Here is a 20726-nt window from a genome sequence, read left to right as displayed (position 1 = left end):
CCCCGAGGAATGCCAAAGGCAAATTACAAGTTTCCTTTAAAATGTCTGTTGTTCCTGCAGAGCTCATGTTGCTTAGAGGGATTTAAAAGGCTTTAGCTGGAGCTTTTGTGCACTGGAGCTTTTGTGTTGATAAGGCATCTTTCAACAGGAAAAGTACCCCATGCAATGTGCAGAAGTCACCACAAACATTTCCCAGCACAGCTATTTCTGCTAGCACAGTAAAATAAAACAGCAATACCCTGCAAGAGCATGGGACCAGGGGCTGAAGAGAAGTAGGCAGAACAGAAGTAAATTACTAGTATTTATTGTCACAATAAACAACTGAGTTTAAAAAAATGACATTTCCCTACATACTAATAGTGCGACTGAGAGCTAAACTGTCTCTCCCAGCAATTATCAGAAACTGTATTTCAAAAGCAAACTTCTCTGAACACAGGAAGAACATTTTTTAGAGCTTTAACGTTCCTTTAGTATAAATGTCATCTTATTTTTGAGAAAAAATAAAAGAATTACATAATTTGATTTAATCAAAAACCCAAACAAACAGGGAAACAGATTAATGTTAAAGCAGAACAGTAGTGGTGGTCTTCAGTTTGGTTTATGAACCACTACATTAAATCATCACTGATGTTGGCGTTGAAGGAATTAGGTCTTAACTGAAAACTCTTTTAAATCCATAGGAAATACCCTTTGTAGTATATGTAAGAACATAAAGTTTGTCATGGCAAGAAGCCCTGCCAAAAGCTTCCAGGAAAATATTTCTGTGCTACCAGACAACCACAAGAGACAATTTTTAAGTTGCAAGAATAGGATGTTTCCAAGAGCTTTGTGCAGTTATTAGAATTTCCACCCTAACATTTTGGGGATATTTTAAAGCATTCAAGTTCTGTACTCTTCTAAATTAAACAGAATTTGGCACCTAGAATACTGAATTTTTGTCTACTGTTCACAAGAACTTTATCATCTGTGTTAACACAATTAATTCCAGTTTATTACTTTCTCTTAGATGAGTTCTACAGGGATGCAAGTTGCTGAAATTGTGCCAGGTTAATTTTATTTAGGAGGCCTGGCTACTCATCTGTGTACATGGTTGAGATGCTTTCCAGCACTTCCTGCTTTCCTCCACTACCTGTAAACCCCAAAGAGAAAACAGAAAACCACTTTTCTAGAGAGAGGGAAAGCTGTAACCCCAAACGAAGGCTTTACAATAGTGCCACTAGTGGGTTCAGCTTCAAGAGGCATTCTAAACAATAATTTATCTTTTTCATCATCTAACTACACTAACACTAATGCTCCATAACATACACCTTCTATAAAAGCTGTCGAAGCCAAATCAGGCCATTACCTAGATACCAGCAGGCAACACAGTCTCTTCCATTGGCTTAGGACTGTGCCATCAGTGTCACTTGTAGGGGCTTGTCAGGATTATGAGACTGTTACTGCACAGAACCAGCAAACAGAGACTTGACTCCCTTGACCAGGTAGGTGATGGCTGTAAATCACATGCACTGCATGGACTTTACTGTACCAGAAGTTACATATGTGCAATGAGGCCAGGGGGCTTCCTTTGAGAACGAGGGCTGTCATTAAGCCTTAGACTCAGACTAGGGAATACGTGGAAGATTCTGGCTGTTAGAACAAGATGACAAAAATCAGATTTTCTCCTCCCAGCTAAAAGCCCACTGCTGTGTGTTTAGCAATATCATCTCCTTCAACATCTGCCTTATTTCAATTTCCATCAAAGTCAAAGCAAAGGATGATGGAGCAGGTATTTCCAGGAATCAGCCCAGAGCGGCTGTGGTAGAGAAGGGATGTGACACAGTCGCATCAGTGACAGCAGATGTTATCATGAATCCTCTCCACAGCTCCAGAGCAGGACCAAGTGGCCCCAAGCATGGGGTACCCCTCGTAGCTTGTGAAGACAAGCATCCTCCTCTCCCAGCTCTGCCACTGTAGCAAAGCCTTACCAGCAATGACTCCTGAGGGTGTCTATTTTATGGTCTCACTGTTGAGTACCAGGGTGGGGCACCTGGGCTCCTGACAGTCTTCTTACCAGCAAACCTAAGCTCTTGAGAAGGGCTCTGCCCAGTAAGAAATCTGTCAGTACTCATCTGCCCACAAGCACCTCTGAACATCCCTGTGAAAGGAAGTCAAAACACATTAAAAAAAACTGAATGTGTGGTTTATTATATTTAAGATGCTATTTGTCTATAGTGTTTAAATATGTCTGTCACACAGTTAACAGTAAATGAGTGTAATCTTACATGTTCAGTATTTTGATATACAGTACAGGACTACAAGTGTTGTAAAGGAGCATGGAAAATTAATATTTCCTTGATGCACGCATCAAACCTTGCAGCACCACTTAAAAGCTCAGAGTAAGGACTCAAACTGCAGTATTACAAGCACTACTAAATCAACCAAGAGACATACCTATATTAAACATTAGAGAAACAAAACAAATGACACAAAGGTTTAATATTTAAGATTTGATACAGGATTAAAATACTAATATTTTTAATGTCCTGGTTTCAAATTAATAAATATAAAAACAATATAAAAATATACACCAGTTGATAAAAGGATGCACTGAGTAAGGTTAGAAAGCTAAATTTCACTTTCAAACGTATGCAGGTATGTCTTTAGGGAGAGGATTTCTGTGTAGCTGCGACTGGTCTTTCGGAAGAAGTCCAAGCTAGTGAGCTGTTCGATGTCACGCACACGTGCAGTGTGCATCTTAAGAAGATCTTCAACCCACTTAGATTCATCCTCCAAGCTCTGGAAAAAAAAAATCAACAAAACAAACCCAGGTTTATAACATGCTTTGTCAAAAATCAGCTCCAAAAGCAAATGCAACTTTCCTAAACATTTGTTACATTTGAAAAATCTCTGCCTTATTCAAGAATGACTAAGGTAAATGAGTTGCAAGAAAATAGATTTGAAACTTAACAGGCAAGATGAATCCTACAATTTTATATCAGTACTCATTTTGCGGTTTGGTTGAGACAATGGAAAAGCTGGCCCCAAGTTGAAAGGTGTTTCAGAAGAACTGTATGCTTTTAGAAGATCCACTGATCACTACACGTTTTTTTATCTCACAGAAACATCTCACATATTCATCACTTTTGTATTACCAAAGCCCAAGCTCCAGGCTGTTTAGCTTTGAACCCTACCCCTACACATTATTCTCAATTGACCATCACATCATCTAACACAGCATTATTTTAATCTTTCCACTTTAGTTTTAGGAGACCATTGCAATTCATTACACGTTTGGGACAATGGCTTATTGTTGGCACCTAAAAACCTCTGTTTTTGGAACATATATACTATTCACTGACAGAAAAAAGACTTTCACCAAGAACTTGCCATTTAAAAAAAAAAAATCAGGAAGATGTTGATGCCAGCGTGATCAGGGTTAGGTTGTGTGGGTGTAATTTCTCTTAGGGGACAGCTCCTGCTGCCTGCCTTGTGCCAGCACCAGCACATGTTGGAGTGATCCACACCAAAGGTAACTCTCAAGCATATCAGAAGATCAGGTCTGCAAAACACTGCAGTGACTGGCTGTTTGAGTGTGTTAACCAGTTCAAAACATGTCCCACAAGCATTACAGCCAGCCCTGGGGACTGCACAGCGGGGAGCAGACGTGGGAAAAGGACAAAGCAAACAGGACTTTTCCCCTTTTGGCCTCTCTGGCTGGTACGTCTACCCTGCTGCTGGGGAAGCAAGTTAGGAATGGAGGGTTGTGTCTCTGGGCTTTTGGACTCGATGTGTGTGTCTATTTCTGGGCTTACTCCTGGTAATGAACTCTCTTCTAATTGTCTCAGCAAGATCCTCCTGCAAAGTGATCCTCTCATGGATCAAGGCTAAGCTTCAGCAATGCCAGAGCCTATCCAACACAGTAAATATGCCACACCCCAATAAGTGGGTCACCCAACAAAAGCCAGGAGGGTGAGCTTGACTGTTTGCACAGAGAGGACACAAAGTACCAGACAGATCACAGGTGGCTTCTCTTAAGCAAACATCTATGACCTAGTCAGCACTTGTCAGGTTTGAAGCTTCTCAGCTCCAAACCATCTTTCCTCTCCATGTCACTAGCAACCTGAGGCCCAAAACCAGGTCTGGAACAAGAAAAGAAAGATGCAAATTAAGAGGGAAGGGAAGTGAGTGCACCCTACTCACTCTGCTTTGCCTGCAGTGCCATGCTCCAGGAAAGCCCCCTGCTCAGCCTTGGGCCTGACAGTCAGGTTGCTGGTCTGCATACTGGCCTCAACAAGGCTGTTATTGCAAACAGTTACTCTGACATTTTTGTTTGCTCCAAGTTTTCCTTCTGAGCAGAAAATCTGCATTTTGCAGAGCTCAGAGAGAAGTTCAAAGTGAGCTACAAAGCTCACTTTTTTGAATACAGTCAGTTTGCAAAAGATCTGCAACATGAATAAATCACAGGACTGTGAGGTTGGTTTAAACCAAGTCCAAATAGACAGCTTTTGCATGACTCCAGAAAAATCAATCAACTGATCTAGGTTTTAGTTTTCCATTCCACAACTGGTCCATGAAGGCTCAGGTCAAGTGGCAAGGATTTTAAACACAGTGATCAGCTAACACAGTATTACATTATTACATTACTAGATAACAATGAATGAAGTGTATACATTTTAAATTATAGTTTTTCCCACCTATGTTGGTTAGTCAATAGTACAGTGAGTCTTAGAAGGAAAAAGTAACAACTGAAAATATGAGGGTAAATTGAAATAGGCAATCAACTAGGAGGATAACCTAAAATCCAGTGGAAAATGTACCAGATATTCTGGACAAGAATCTCTTTGAATATCAAATTATTAGCTGGAAAGCTGAACATGATGCATGTAGACAGGTGGGTGAGGAACTTGCTTATCAAAAAAAAAATTTAAAGGTTTTGCTGAAAGGGAAAATAGTGGCCTGGAGGAAGTTTCTAGCAGGGTTCCTTCAGCTTTGGTCTCAGGATTTTGTGTAATATTTTCACACATGTTTCTTGAGCCAAGGTCATTAGTGTACTAGTAAAAAATCACAACAATTGGGAACACCTGTCAGTGCAGAGGAATAACGGCATTGCACAGTGGAGGATGCAGATGCAGGAATCCCTGGTATAATATGAAGTTAGGTTATCTGACATACAGAAGAGAAAGACCTGGATGTACTGGTTGTACATGAATGTGAGCCACCATTATAAAACAGCTATGGAAAAAGCAAATTCTAGGTAGTATCAGAGGAAAAAAAAATATTTTCACTTTGAGATCTGAGCTACAGTATTTTATCTCATTCATGATCCAGGAAAAAAAAAAAAAAAGAAAAACTAAAAAAAGATCAGACTGGAAGAGATGCATAGGAAGACTACTACCATACTCATCCTTTCTTACAAGAGCAAAAAAGATCCTGGGTCTTCCACGGATAGAGAGAAGTATATGCCTTGAGAGTCACCATAAATCATCACTAGGGTAAATCCCAAAGAAGCCCAGTGAAGAACTATTTAAGACATAGAAAAATGTTGACACAAGAATAAATGGGTATAACCTCACCATGAATAAACACAGTTTAGAAATGGAACAAATTCAAATGAGAAGTGTAGTGGTGTTCTCCAATGGCTCTGTGAAGAAAGTGTGTGCAGCTAGAGCAGGGTAGGAGGGAAAGCTAATATTTCTCCAAATCTTAAAAGAAAACCATGGAGAGGTTAAGGTAAAATTGTTATATTATTCCATGCATTTCATCCATGAAATATGGTGAGGTTTTACACAATCACTTCTTTGAACAAATAAGATGGAACACCATGTGCAAAAGTAAGACTGATGCTGTATTTCAATGGCAAAAATTTGCCTAACTGTACTTTCATTCAAGAGCAACATTTAAATATTTTTGGAGTGGTGCTTTGCTATATAGAATTCATAGACCAATATCTGCTAATGACCTCATAGTAGCACTGAAGTTCCTCTCAGAACTGTAAATACATGCACCATAAGTAGTGTGACCTATAGAGAAAAGAAGCCTGTTTTGAGATGTAAGAAATCAAAGACTAAAAGAGGCCATTACTGTAAAGAGCTCATAAAAAAGATTTCAACAGTTTAAGAGAAATATGACTTGCAACAGAGGGAGGAAAAAATAAATTACTTTGTCATAAAATGACATATGGGTAGAGTTATAAGGGCAGAGGCACTAAGAACTGCCAGACTAGTAACCTTCAGATCACCAACTGGATCTTGTCTCAGAAGAAAGCAGTCCAGAGAAAAACCACGATGAAGTATATGTAGGACTTTATGAGACTTCTGGTGGAAGACTTCTCTGCCCAGAGCAGTTGAGAGTCCAAACAGGGGAAAGCCAGACCTGCTCAAGAGAGAGGGATACTTCTCCAAAAACATGGTTTTAAAAAGAGGGACCTGAAAGCAGGCGATGTTTGATGAATGAGAAAGAAACAGTGTTCCAGGTGAATTGTGTACAGAACTGGAATGACTATTTCTGCCTGTAGCTGGAACAGGAGTCTTAACTTTCTTGCCAATACAAAATTCATAACATTAATGTGTTCATTCAGGAAACGGTCTCCTGGCAGCCTATAGTGAAGTGTCTGTGTGCAGGAATTCACACAGCTGTGTAATGGGAGAACAAGTTCGGCGGAAGGACAAGTCTAAATACAGCTGCCTGGGGGGACTGCTGTCCTCGCACAGTGCTGGAGCCCACGGGGACTCAACCACACTCCTGCCACACCATCAGCTGCCAAGTGTGTGTGCTACTTTCTGCAGTGCTGACCAGACCAAAGCCTTCATCAGCATTCTGACAGTGTAAGACCTTGCATCCTAAAGGAAGATAGGAAAGAAACCAGGAGGGTGTCTGGCTGTCTCTGTAATAGGAACCCAAACTTCTCCCTTGAATCAAGGGATTCTGGAAACAGTAAGAGCTGGCACTCTACCCTTGGCAGGTTTTAGCCTATACGTTTAATACTGTGTGGGCTGGATGTAATCATGCTGTCTGATGCACCCAGACTGCCACAGCAGACAGACTGTATTGTACCTGCATATGGAAACTGACCTCAATAAAAACATCAGGCTGGCTGCCAGGACAATATGTCTACACATACAACCTCCCCCCAGTCTGCTCTCAAGTTACACTGACAGTGTCTGTCAAAATGTAGAATCCTACAGATTGTTTACTGCCAACCTACTGTATGTCAGTTCTTCCAGACAATTTTAGGTGCAGTAATGGTTCCATATTTCCCCTGATATCACAGAGGAGTGCTTTTGTCTAATGAGCTAAACATGACACTCAGCAGAGTCACTACTTTGTGCTGCCATTCAACACATCATTGAGCATTAGCTTCTAATAATAATGGTTTTTCACGTGTCCCAGGAATATGTTTACCACAGGGCTAGAGTAGTGCAGCAGGACTTACATTGCAGCTCTCATCATTGTCAGGCCGGTGGGGAAGGATGTATGAGAGAACAGAGAGTGGTCCATCACACTTGTCAGCTGGCTGAGTGAAATCTAAGCAGCTGGTTATGATGGCATAGTAATGAGTTGGAACAGGGATTGTGCTGCCTTCCACAAACCTATGGGAATAAAGCAAACATCTATTCACAAAGGATGAACTTGTCTGGAGGGAGGTTACACAAAGAACGTTGTCTTTCCTCTCCTACATGTGAGGACACACATACGTTGTTGAGATATGCTTGATTCCTGAACACTATCTGAAAATGAGCATCCAATTAGCTCATACTGTGCTATAGAAAAAAAACAATGCAGCACTGAAAGGCTTCTTCAGTTCAGGGACATGGAGACAACGCATTACCAAATTAACAAAAGACCTGAGTATGTAATTCAGTAGTGCTGCTCTTAAGTTCTGGAGAATTTTAGAGAAAACAAACAATTTGGAACATAATTCAGCTTCCTCTCAAGGATGAACACTTAATTTCAAAGTCAAGGTAAAGAGTTAACTGTTGAATGGTCATTTCCTTATTTTTACCACTGTCCTACCTACTTGGGCATTGAGTTTTAACGAGCAATAATTTTAGAAAGAGCTAGAAAATCAAATTTCCTCCCAAAAATCAAATTATGTGCAGTTAATGAATTGTTTAAGATAAAGTCACCATTAAGAGAAGCAACAGCAAATCAATTTAAAGACAAACTCTTACTGTTTTATTTTGTCAGGTGTGTCATGTAAACCATCATAGTCATAGTCAAAGATTGGTCCGCTTATAACATTGACTCCGTTTCGTTCAGTGGCATATCTCTTCACCAAAACCCTTTGGAAATAGTTCCATACCTCTGTGGGTAAAAAAACCCAAACAAAATCAATCAAACAAACAAGTAAAAAGAACCCTCAACAACTCAAATTTGGATAAGTCAAAACATCTCAAGATTATAAACAGTTTTTCTTTCCTGAAGATAAAAATCCAGTGGACATCATTCACACAACTGTAGGGGAAATCAAAGACCAAACATTACAGAGTTACTGCAACTTCATTCTGTTTTGTCAATAAAGCCTATTCAGACTTTTGTTCTCTGCTGATTTTTTTTCGCTCAACCAGTGATAAACGAAAGGCACGGTACCACTTCCAGGCTGGCATTGCCACAGGCCTTGCAATAGAGATTCTGCTGTTCCTTCACCAAGCTGTAGAAACAGCTATTCACACGCTTTTGATGTCCCTGAACATTGCCTTTGTCTTTCTTATCTAATTCTGGGGAACAGTGCTGTGGTGCTTTTTTGTTTTGGTTTGTTTTTTTTTAATTTTAAAAATAATACAGCACTGTGATTAAATGCAACCCCCAAACATTTTAAAAAAAAGGGAAGCACAAAGGTCATAGTCATCCAGTTAAATTCTCATTGAATGCAAAATGTCTAAGGTGCTATCAAGAATGCAAAAAGCATAGCATCTCCTTATAGCAACCTTTGGGAAGAGCATGAAACACTTTCTCCCACCATGCCCTCCTCAACCTTGACAAGTTAGGATGGGAAACACACTGGAATCTCCAGTTACATCATTCTTTTTGTTCTTTTTTCCCTTTTTATTTTAACTAACAGAAGTGTGTGCAAACAAAACTTCCTCGGACTTGCAAAAGTTTAACTCTTGTCTTGCCAGCACAGACGGTCAAGTCCATGGTTCCCTGGTGCTGATGGCAATGCCAGCCTCAGAAAGCTCACCAGCACACCTTGGCCTAAGCCTGCCCAGTGCCACATGCAATCCCTGCTGAGGCTGATGCACAGGGCCACCCCCAGCAATGGTCTAACAAGAACCTCAGCTGCAGTAACCACTTGGCAGTACCACTCCTCCAGCTGCTCATTCCTCTAATGCATATGCCTTAACAATGAAAACAGTTCAAAAAGGAAAGACCTGCCCTCCCTCCCACTGCCTCAAATTTTGTAGCTAAATCAGTTCCCTGCTCCAGTTCCCAGTGCAACCACACAGAGAGCAACGTCAGGGCAATGGGGGGGGCAGCCCAGGGGCATCATTCTTGTAGCTCCAGCAAAGCAGGAGCTGCTCAAGCCAGTCTCACTATGGAAAAGATAGACACAGAATTATTGCTCATGGGGGTGGGATGGGACAGTGAATTAAAAAAAACAAAGAAGAGGAGGGGGCCTCTGCAGCCAGCACTGCCACCAAAGCCAGCACAGCATAAAACTGCCACCTCCTATTTTCCCTCCTGTGGAAAAAGGTCCATATAATGAGCTTATACTTGGCCCTCAGCGTTGCAACCTGCACACATGTAGTGGTTTTTAATTCCTCAGGAATCACATTAATGCCAGCATATTTTCTCAAGGAATCCTTCACCCACTTGTGATGAAGAGGAAGGCTAGAGCTGCTAGAGGTGGGTTGTTCTCCTGTGATTAGAATTTCAGCTGAATTTCTCAGATTAACATTAGCATAAAGAACATTTTTATGAAGTGATTTAAGTGTGGGAAATCCCCAACAATTTTGAACTCTCTAATCAGTTGTGCCTTTGCTCAAACTTCCAGCAAACATCACCACTTGTTCCTACTCAGAGGTTTCTGTTAAAAACACTCTTTCCTGGTTAAAAAGAAGAAGACTCCCATAGGCTTTGATGTTTATCCAAACCTCTCTGGCCTAAAATCTGAATTGGAAATCTCACAAGAACAGGCTCTTGAGATTCTTCCAAGGCTTCTCAACCCCTGCCAAGCCAAAAATGCCACCAGAATAGCCTGATGGCTTTCCTACCTCTTGGCAAAACTAGAGAGAAAACGGATGTGCAGACAAAAGAAATGTTAATACTATATCCCTGAAGCACTGAAAGTTTCAGCCAGGTTTAAATCATTCCTCATTTTCCATAAATTTGTTTTCTTTTCTTTTTTTTCTTTATAGGTAATCAATATGTTCTGTCTCCCTTTAAGGGCATGGAGAGAAAAATGAAATGTAATCACTTGTTCCTGACCTACAACAACATGCTAAGGGCTCCCAGGCTTGTGCACACTCTCAGGCTCCAGTTGAGAAGTAAAAACATTGCCTAAGTATGTTCTCCACTAGCTTGGGCTGCAGACAAGAGAATCTCAATGGTCTTACAGAAAGTGAATTACTGTGTCATAAAGCAAAGTTGCTGACCTGTCTATGCTCTTACCTTAGCCCAGTACCAAGGAAAATAAATCTTTCTTAAGACTTCAGCCTTTCTTGCAGTATTTTGCCTGCCCATACCTAAAACTATACAGGTGCCCACATATATTATCTGCTGGCTACAGGTAACTGAACTTTATGTTCTAAACTTCTCCCGTAATCCAACACACAGTAAAAAAACCACATTCGTTCCATAATCCAACAAACAGTAAAAAAATGCTTGTTGGGAAAGAGAAATATAGTCATGGAAAGGGCACTTACTTTTGAAGGCAGGATACATTGGAATGATATTTGTTATTAGAAAAGCATCATATTTTGCTTCTGCAGAGGAACTTAATTCTGAAAACGGTGAAACAGCAAAATATTAATAAGATTAAATATAAGAATTTCAAAGAATATAAAAATGTTTTGAAAATGGCTTCAGAGATTAACTACCAGGAATACTGTAATCTAAACAGCAAATCTGAAGCACACACTAAATACACAAAATTTGTCTTTAATGTGGCAGCTGAACATGGAAAGGAAGGATTCTATCTTTGCTTCAACTGTCAACCAGTTCACAATATTTTTATATAGCTTTATACTGCTGTCTCAAAAGTCAGAGATCTGCTTTGTAAGCTTTTAAAAAGAGGCCAACAATTTCAGGGCAAGTGAGGAGTGTGAGATTATCTTCTAGTTCTGAGCAAGTCTCTCACCAGTAATTCAATTTCAGAAATCCACCATGAAATATTTCAGCCACTGAGTGAGAAAGGCAGAGCAATGAAGTTCACAGCTGTGAGACAGTTGTGTCCCTTGAATATTTACTAGTCCCAGAAGATCCCTGCTCCAAGACAACTGCTCCAGGAGAATCCAGGACACTCATTTACACAGGGTCTCTACTAGCACTATTTCTAGAGGATGGCAGAAATTTTTAGAGTATGCAGCAGTCTAATTTTGATTTATAAATTAAAAACATGTTTACCTTACTACTGTTTGAATTCAAAACTAGTCTGTTTATATCTGGGGGGTGTGCCTGGAATATGTTCACATTCCCTAACAAAAAAGGAAAATTACAAAATCTTTAGGTATTAAAAGCTATCAAAACTTACGAGGAGGGAAAAGGAAGCCATAGGAGAGCTGTTTGTCGCCCCTGTAGGCTGCACAGCTCTGGCTGTTTCCTGGAGAAATGCGCAGGTCAGGCCTCACACAGCTGGACAGGTGCTCTGGGACACCTGATACCTCTGCCTGCATTGAGGAACACAGACAGAAACAACAAAAAGAGTAATTTCAGCTTTCATAGATAAAAGAAAACTATTTCATACATTCAACAGCCTATATGGAAGGCCTTGTGTGCAGTAAAATAAACCACCTAACTGTACAACCAAATCATGCTCCTGCATTTGCTGCAGAGCCCCTTCTTCAGATAGCAGAAGTCACCATGGGAAATAATTCAAATGAAGTCACTCATAATAAAACAAACCCCCACTGAAAAAAAACATTAAAATAGGAACAGAAATATACAACCCTTCTGCCTTAAAATTCCTCCCTCATGAAGGAAAAAAGAATTTGGGCATTGTTTGCAATGGTACTTGACATAATTTCTGGTGGGAAAATCTTCCTGGGGAAAGGGAATTTTATGACTTCAAGAACACAGGTACCAAAGAAATTTTCCCAGAATTTTTAAGCACTTTTTCAAGAGGAATGAGAGCACTAACCTGTTTGGAAATAGTGTAGGATGTCCAGAGAGGCATCAGGAATGTTTCACTGTAGCCACTTTCAAAGTCGTGGTGATGCAAGATATTGTATTTTGTGCGGTACAGTACTGCAGGGCGCCCATATAAAAGATGCTTATCTGCAGATCAGAAGAAATTACATTTACATTTATTACTGAAAAACTTAAAGATGAAAAAAAAAAGAACGGGGTTCAGCTTTGTATCACATGCTGACTTTTCAGTCATCATTAATGGGATATACTGATCCTGAATAACTGCTAAGAAAATCTTGCAACAGATAGAGCAGCAGCTCTTCAACAGTTCTAGTTGGGATCCTCATTCCAGGCTCACAACCCCCTTTGGGATTAAAATTCCATTCTAACCTTGAAAGCTTGATGGGGTCATAGCATGGAGAGAGGCATCCAAACACAGGAGACTCCTCAAGGATCCCTGTGTCCATATCTCAGTCACACATGAGGTGATAAGCACTTTTTTTGCAGCTTTACATCAGTCCCTATTCTAGCAGTCCTGCCATTCCTCTCTGGACTTTCTCTCTTTCCTATGTTTTTTGTAAAGTCCTTCTCAAAAGGGTAGCAGAAGTCATCACTCACTAAAAGAATAGGTTTTTTCCCCTTGGCTGATACAGATTTTGTTCTGAAGACTGGTGTGCTATTTTTTGTTAGTAATATCAAAAAAAAAAAAAAAAAAACAAAGAAAGAAAAAAAGCCTTTTTCCTAACTTTGGCTACAAAGACATCTCCAGCTCTGTAAAACTTGCTTTTCTTCTGTCTCAGTGATAAGTTACAGTTAAATGTCCTTAGATAACTCTGACAAGCTTGCTTATAAACAGATAAAAACACTGAATGAGATAGAAGAAAAATAAATTTCCTGGCTAATCTTGCACTGCCCTGTACAGTTCATTGATTTTGATAACCTTTTGGCAAAAACACTTGGTTTTCTTTTAGAAATTAAAACCTAGAAACAAGGAAAGCAACCTAACACAGTTTACAGAAAGGCATTTAACCTGAAAGAAAAGGGCATGTTTTATTAGTGTTTGAGTCCAAACAGAGGATGTTTTCACAGGGCACAAGAAAAAAAGTAGGAAAGCCTAGTCTAAGGATAGAGATGATAAACTTGCTTTATTCAAAAGAAGCTGAAGTCATCTTTTTCTTCTGCATGTGAATAACAACACAGTGCACTGTGTGGGAGACGGGAATTAACAAATAAATGCAGGAAGGTCTGTGAACAGGTGTTACAGCCTATAATGAAGTAAAACAAAATATCTTATACCTAGTACAATTCCTTGTTGTTAAATAAGGGGCTCATCATTCCACACTTAGCAGCAAACTGACAAACCAACAAGTGTAATTGGTTTAAATGCTTACATCTTAAAATACACTAAAATACTATTTTTATATTACTACAGTGAGGAAGCATCGAAACCATAATCCAAAACAGAGATGTTGAGATACCCCAGACTACAATGACAAGAGTGTTTTTTCCTGATGCCAGAAATTGCCACGGCAAGGAGGAGCCCTTCATTAATTGGAAAAATCAGTTTAACAAGATGAAAGCTGCAGAAAGGTAATTTAACTCACATAAGATGAATAACTTCACCTTCAGAAACTAAAGGATAGGCTGCATTGACTGTTCACAACAGAAAAACTGAAAAAATACCTTCATAAGGGAATCAAAGCAAATCTTAATCATCTGAGCAATGCAATTTGAGGTACCTCAAAAATTCACGTCTAAACTCAAAGCTTCAGAGTTTGCTAATTTGGACAATTGTTATGGTAAGGAAAATGCTGTGAATTGTTATGCTGAACTGGATCACAGCTGTGAGAAGCTCTGCCTTGATTTGCCTTTCTGTCAGCAGTTCTCATCCTTTTCTCTCTGGTCCTGTTGCTGCCCTTTAATCTGGACCACAGTCCTGGTGCATCTGAGGGTGCAGCCACATGGAAATCAGCGCTGGACTACAGCAGGGAGCGTGCAGGAATGAGGAGCAGGGAGAGCAGGGGATGCTTTCTCCTGGGAGTAACATGACTTGAACACTGAAGAGGGATGGAATTGAGCTATCTCTAAACGCTTGTTTCACTGGGTAAACTGCACCCTAAGAAACAAGCACTAGAGACCTAGCCAGATATTGTCAAAGCAGCTGTAGCATCCTTTCTAGGTGAAACCTAAGCCTGAAGAACACTGATAAAACAGCATGCAGATGTGGTATATGGTTTTTTCCCCATTTATAGCTTGTGGTTGAATGGAGTACTGCCTCATGCACCCTCTCCTTTCCTCCTGTCTCTGCTTCCACATCTGAGCTTTAAACTTCTAAAAGTAGTGAAATGGAAGAACTAAAATTTTTATCACTGTGAATGATACTTTAGTCCTGGTAACAACAAAAGATAGTGTGAACTTCCTCATGTGAGCAGTACTTCATCTTGCCCACGTATCTCATGAATGTCTGTGTGCTGTTTTGACAGTTACTTGAAAAGACAGTTTACTACACGTTAACTAAACCAAACCAGGAGTTGCTCTGTTTTTAATGACATAAAGTGATTTGCAAAAAAAACAAAACCCAGAAGTAGATTTTATTGACTGAGGCACCAGGCTCTTACCTTCTGTTCCCTTGACGTGAAAGCGCTTGTTGAGTTCATCCAATTTGTTCTTCTCAAGAACAGAAAAAAAGAACAAGATTAGGATCACTGGAGCATTCTGACATCTTGTTTTACTAGGCATCTAGCAAAACAAAGCTAGACACTGATGATTTTCTTGTCTCCTCTTTTACAAAAAGCCATAATTGTTCCAAAAGGGCAGAAACACTTCACAGGAAGGATATGGGGAATTCTTACAGATCAAACCCTCTCAAAACAAATAAAATGGCTACAAATTTATTAGAAATTAATGCTAATAGTGGAAGCTTCCACAGATCCTAAACACTTACCTTGTCATCACATGTACACCCTATATCAAAATCTGATGCAGAAGGTAGGGCTACAGGATACAGTGGTTTAGCAACTTCATCTGGCACAGTTGGTTTATAAACATTAGCTCTCAGAAGGTGATTTAAACTTCCATGAGTGCCATTATTGGGAGCAGGCTTTAATCCAAGCAGATCTATGAAATCACCAAAGAAATATGAATGATGGTTAGATTTCAAATATGTATTCGCAACAACTCTACCGAGCCGAGACATTTATTAGTAATACTGTTTACACCCAGAGCACGTTAATGAAAACTTTTACTGTAATAAAAATACTGATCTTTTGTCCAAATCTTAAAATTTCAGATGCCACACGAATAGTATTGTTGCCTTTATGACAAGAAGGTTAATTTGCATCAAGACACTGGAAAACAGTTTTATTGTAACTACTCCTTCAGCTTACAGTGCAAACCCTGCAGTCAGTGTGCTGACCTTACACCAAACATCTGCAACACAGTGATTTATAAATAAGGGATAACTACCTCTTAGGTAGTTTGGGGGGAAAAATTACACCTTTGAAACACCTTGAAAGTTTTATTGTGAATTACACTTTGAAAGTTTAATTGTGCTGAAAAATCAGTATTAAAGATCCTAATGAATATCTGCATACATCATCAGATTCTTCTTCATGGCTTCAGTACAAATTCAGGAAACAGAATCGTACAGAAGATGTCATAGAAAACTAAGTGATGAACCTGAGCTACTGCATGACACATGCAGGTGCAGAAGCAGTCTCTGAACAGAAACCTCCTTCCTAGACTGCTGAGATGTGGACACCACACATTTTAGTGGTGTCCATTTGATCTCTGTCAAGCTGCACACATCAAAATCCTCTGGCCAGTTGCTAAAGTAGAGCAAACTGAGGCCCCTGAGAAGTGCCTTCAGCCCACCTGGTAAGTACTTGGGAAAGGGGAACTAGGAAAAGAACACTAGGAAGGACTCAGGGCATGAGCTCACAGGTGCCTAAATGAAGCCCTGCTGGCCAAAACAGCTTGCTGTTTTTGCAAGTTCTCAGGCAGGCAGCTTACCACACATGACGTTGTAAAGTTCGATGTTTTCAAAAGGAGGTACTTTAGTCTTGTACTTGAAGGTGGGGCCATAACCTATAAAGACAGTCTTAAAAAAAAAAAAAACAAAAAGAGAGAAGAAGAGCATTAAAATGTAGGGGTTTTTCCACTGAGTATTTTCGTTGCAGAGAACTTCAATTTCTTCTGCCTTCAAAGACCCTCCCACAAAGGTTGCTGTGTTGCTCATACCTGCATGCTGTTTATCTTGTTGTCATAGCCATGGTCTCCATGGAAGAAACATTTTCCTGTTGGTTTCTTGTAAACATCCACAGCTTTCCTAAATTGAAAAAGCATTAGAAAATTTCCTCAAAAGGTTGCTGACCTGACGATATATTTTGGAGGCAGGAAGCATAATGCTACAGGGTAGTGCATTGTTTAGTTGTCTTGAATAGCAGTAGTGGGGGCTGCAGGCTTATCCAGCATGTCCAGAGTTTCTCCCTCTGCTCCCACTCTAAGAGGGTGCAAAACTAAGAGACAGCTCTTATCATTGATAAAAACCTTAGTGTCTATTATTTTCTCTGACTTTCTCATGTCACAAAATCTCCTGCAGACTGGAGGTGTCGGACCATACTATTCCAGTCCTCAAAAGTCCAACAGAGGCTTCTCTAAAGCACATTTGTGATGTTACAATGCTGCAAATGTCATATAATGCTATAAAATGCTTTCTCCTATTTGCCTTCAATAAAAAAAATGAGGAGCAGAAACAAAACTGAAAGGACAAGAGAAAGATTTTCATGAAGACAAATAGCTGAAATAAGTGCTGTACTATAGGAATGCTAATTATCAGCTTGTTACTAAGGTGGGTTTTTTAAAAAAATAAGTGGAAAAATTAGTATTGTGTCATAGGAATTATACTTACCAGCTTGTTTCAGAGTACTTTTTTATAGTTTTATAGGGACATGTGCAGGCAATACATGCAGTGGACCAGCTAATCCTACAAATTAATTTCTTTATCTGCAATAAAATAATGCTCAACCAAAGTTTGATTTTGGTCTTGCAAATTACTAGAGTTACAGCAATCAGATCTGTGACTACCATTTTCCTGACTGTGAACATATAATGAATTACAGTTACATTAACAAATGAATTATTGGTGGATGAGATTTCTGAAAAGTAATAAATAAACCAAAGAAAGTCTAATGCAATTAATAGGAAACTGCTGAATGTAAATGACCCTGGCCAATCCCATCAGTTCCAGCAAAATTCTTAAACCTGAAACTTTTATAGGCCTAAAATTCAGAGTGTGATTCCTTGAAATGTACATGAACCCCTGCCACAGCAACTGCACAGGGCAGCCAGCCCGTCAGTGGAGCTACTCCAGAAAGTAACTGAGGTTTCTCATTCACTATTTCAGCAGAGTGATCCTTGCATAATTCGTGGAAAGATAAGCACAGATGTCAAAAGGCACTTACAACACACTACATGTTTGCCTGGCACCTATATGGGCAAAAAACCCTACCATAATTTAAAGCTCATAACAGACTAACATGAGTCAAAAGTTGTGTCATCCTCCACGAACCACTGAGTCAGCTTCATGCATAAAGACTCAACCATTTTCATACTGTAATACACAACATGTGTCAAAAGAACATTAAAACAGAAAGCTGTGCACAGTTCACAGACAAAGGCTACTCCTCTCCTCTTCACTCTAGATATGCGCCAACTTGGTTTTCCTCACTCAATTTTTAGCTTAAAAATTATAAATTATTACAATATTAAAAATTAAAATGAATATTTAAAATTCATGTTAAAAGTGTTAAAAATTGCCCATATTTTATAAGTGAAAATTCATACGGGGAAGAGCAACCCAAATCAGGGTTTTCTCTGAGCTAAAGCATCCTGGCTTTCGTGGATTCGAAACACAATACATTGCCAGCACAGCACTTTGATGGCCACCCTGTCATAGCCTTCCACATGTTCTCAGGCATTCATCTATTCTGTCAATATCTCCAATTTTCTTTCCATTCACCTATTGCATCCACTCAGACTCTTGTTCCTTAACATTCCCTCACCACATAAGCCTGCCTCTTCCTCCCACATTCCCCGCTTCCCAGTTGAACTCTTCAGTCAAAAACCCACAAAGTTGCTAAAGGAAATCAGTATGGGTTTTTACCCTCTATCCAGTGACTGATTTTCTGAAACTTTAAATTGTTTTGTGTTCTGAACAACATCTTCCCGCCTCAAATTTATTGAGCCTCACCAGGAGTTAGAAACTCCTCTTCTGCACAGGGTGCAGGTACAGGAGCAGGATGCCAAGAGACAGGGCAATCCCTTTTCCTCAGAGAAAAAGACTGAAAATCAGGAAGGAAGCAAAAGCAAGGGTTTACCTTGCCACATGCCATTTGCGATCCACCAGTAAATGAACATCCTCAATTCTTCGGTTGTAAGCGTAGTGCAAGCGTTTGGGCAAGTGCTGTTTCAAGTAAGGCTTGAAGTGCTGGTCTGGCTTTCTACACTGAAATATAAATGGTTACAAATGACACACCATCAGTAGCTTAAGGCATACATAAAACCTTCAGCTACAGAAATCAAGTTGTTAAGGTCATCACTGGTGGTGTCTTGAAAACAAAGTGTACATCTAGAGTATGTAGGCCAGTCATTTCTGTGCAGGATTTACTTACATCCAAGGACCTGGGAGTCATTCAAAGATATATTTGAAAATCTTCATTCCTGTGACACTCTTATTGGAAGCATCATCCAAAACATCACAGATGAAGCTCACAGATGAAGAATTTTATTCTAACTGGATCAAAGCTTAAGTTTCAGAGGAAATCTGAATGCTCAAAAATATACCTTATCTGCATGAGATATATTTAAAGCCATCTGGTTACAAAATTTGGGTTTGTTTTATTTTTATTTTTATTTTAAACACTTTAATTAAAAGCTAGTGAAGTTGAAGACTATCAAATGCACTTTTTCAGCATCTTCAAAGTGCTAGTAAAATATTTACTCTAAAAGGTTACTTTCCATTTCTGAAGCAATAGGTAAACAGACCCAATTCAGGGAGTAAAGATGCTCCAGGAGATTCTGTGTCTGTGCTGCCCAAAAAGGCTAAAGAAGCTATTGTAGCAGCAAACAGTGGAATGTATGACAAACATTAATGTGTACTCATGAAGGGAACCATTTAACATTCTTATTCATGAGAATCATTTGTTTTCCTGCCTAAAGAATGAACAGAGAAAGCTGAATAATGCCACAAATCAAGATGTGAACAGGGCAATACAGACAGATACCTCCCAGTCCTAAGTACTTACTGTAAGATTGGCAACAATCACTTTAGGGTCATCTGTTAAGGAAAGGAAAAAAAATATAAAAGATTAAAAACTCACAGAAGAAAACACAAGATTTACATAAGCATACTTCCTAATAGTTCACTGATCTTTACTAAAACTATTCTGTATATATCATCGAATTGTTTAGGTTGGAAAAGACCTTTAAGATCAAGTCCAACCATTAACTCTGCACTGCCAAGTCCACCACTAACCTGTGTTCTTAAGTGCAACATCTACATGTCTTTTAAATACCTCCAGGGATGGTGACTCCACCACATCTCTGGGCAGCCAGTTCCAATGCTTGATAACCCTTTCTGTAAAGAAAGTTTTCCTAATATACAATCTAAACCTTCCCTGGTGCAACTTGAGGCTATTTCCTCTTGTCCTGTCACTTGTTACCTGGGAGAAGAGACCGATCTCCACCTGGCTACAACCTCCTTTCAGATAGTTATAGAGAGCGATATGATTTCTCCTGATCTCCTCTTGTCCAGGCTGAACACCCCCAGCTCCCTCAGCTACTCCTCTTAAGGCTTTTGCTCCAGACCCTTCATGAGCTTCGTTGCCCTTCTCTGGACGTGCTCCAACTCCTCAATGTCTTTCTTGTAGTGAGGAGTCCAAACCTGAACACAGGATTTGAGGTGCAGCCTCACCGGTGCCGAGTACAGGGGCACAATCACTGCCCAGGTCCTGTTGGTCACACTGTTTCTGATACAGGCCAGAATGCCATTGGACTGCTTGGCCACCTGGGCACCTGGTTCATGTTCAGCTGCTGTTGACCAACGCCCACAGGTCCTTTCCCACTGGACCACTTTCCAGCTACTGTTCCCCAAGCCTATAGCACTGCCTCAGGTTGTTGTGACCAGACTGCAGGACCTGGCACTTGTCCTTGTTGAACCTCACACCGTTGGCCTCAGCCCATTGATCCAGCCTGTCCTGATCTCTCTGTAGGGCCCTCCTATCCTCTGGCAGATCAACACTCCCACCCAGACTGATGTCGTCTGCAAACTGATTGAGAGTTCCCTTGATCCCCCTCATCCAGATCATCAATAAAGGTATTAAACAGAACTGGCCCAAATACTGAGCCCTGGGGAACACTCTGGGCCCAGCCATCTAGCCAGTTTTTAACCCACTGAA

At 40.0% G+C, this 20726-nt stretch overlaps 1 protein-coding gene across 6 annotated transcripts in view; it reads right to left on the bottom strand.

The window, feature by feature from the left end:
* Positions 1 to 2166: 2166 nt before the first annotated feature.
* The window catches only part of ENPP2 (ectonucleotide pyrophosphatase/phosphodiesterase 2), a 56524-nt gene continuing 37964 nt past the window's right edge, over positions 2167 to 20726 (bottom strand). For 4 of the 6 annotated variants that reach the window (XM_018077305.2, XM_018077265.2, XM_018077282.2 and 1 more), the window contains 12 exons: positions 19575 to 19606; positions 18648 to 18775; positions 16510 to 16597; positions 16282 to 16369; positions 15215 to 15387; positions 14889 to 14940; positions 12281 to 12417; positions 11675 to 11810; positions 10848 to 10925; positions 8154 to 8286; positions 7415 to 7571; positions 2167 to 2778 (listed from right to left, as the gene is read on the bottom strand). In XM_018077305.2, coding sequence (XP_017932794.1) covers positions 2608 to 2778; positions 7415 to 7571; positions 8154 to 8286; positions 10848 to 10925; positions 11675 to 11810; positions 12281 to 12417; positions 14889 to 14940; positions 15215 to 15387; positions 16282 to 16369; positions 16510 to 16597; positions 18648 to 18775; positions 19575 to 19606 — 1373 coding nt within the window. In that variant the 3' untranslated portion in view covers positions 2167 to 2607. The remainder of the gene's footprint in view (positions 2779 to 7414; positions 7572 to 8153; positions 8287 to 10847; positions 10926 to 11674; positions 11811 to 12280; positions 12418 to 14888; positions 14941 to 15214; positions 15388 to 16281; positions 16370 to 16509; positions 16598 to 18647; positions 18776 to 19574; positions 19607 to 20726) is intronic. The other 2 variants (XM_018077274.2, XM_008929232.3) reach the window with 1 other exon arrangement.

This window comes from Manacus vitellinus, unplaced genomic scaffold (assembly GCF_001715985.3).
Source record: "Manacus vitellinus isolate BGI_N305 unplaced genomic scaffold, ASM171598v3 scaffold_1_pilon, whole genome shotgun sequence".
NCBI lineage: Eukaryota > Metazoa > Chordata > Aves > Passeriformes > Pipridae > Manacus > Manacus vitellinus.
The sequence above is the reverse complement of the archived record's forward strand: the minus strand, read 5'-3'. Positions and strand labels throughout refer to the sequence as shown.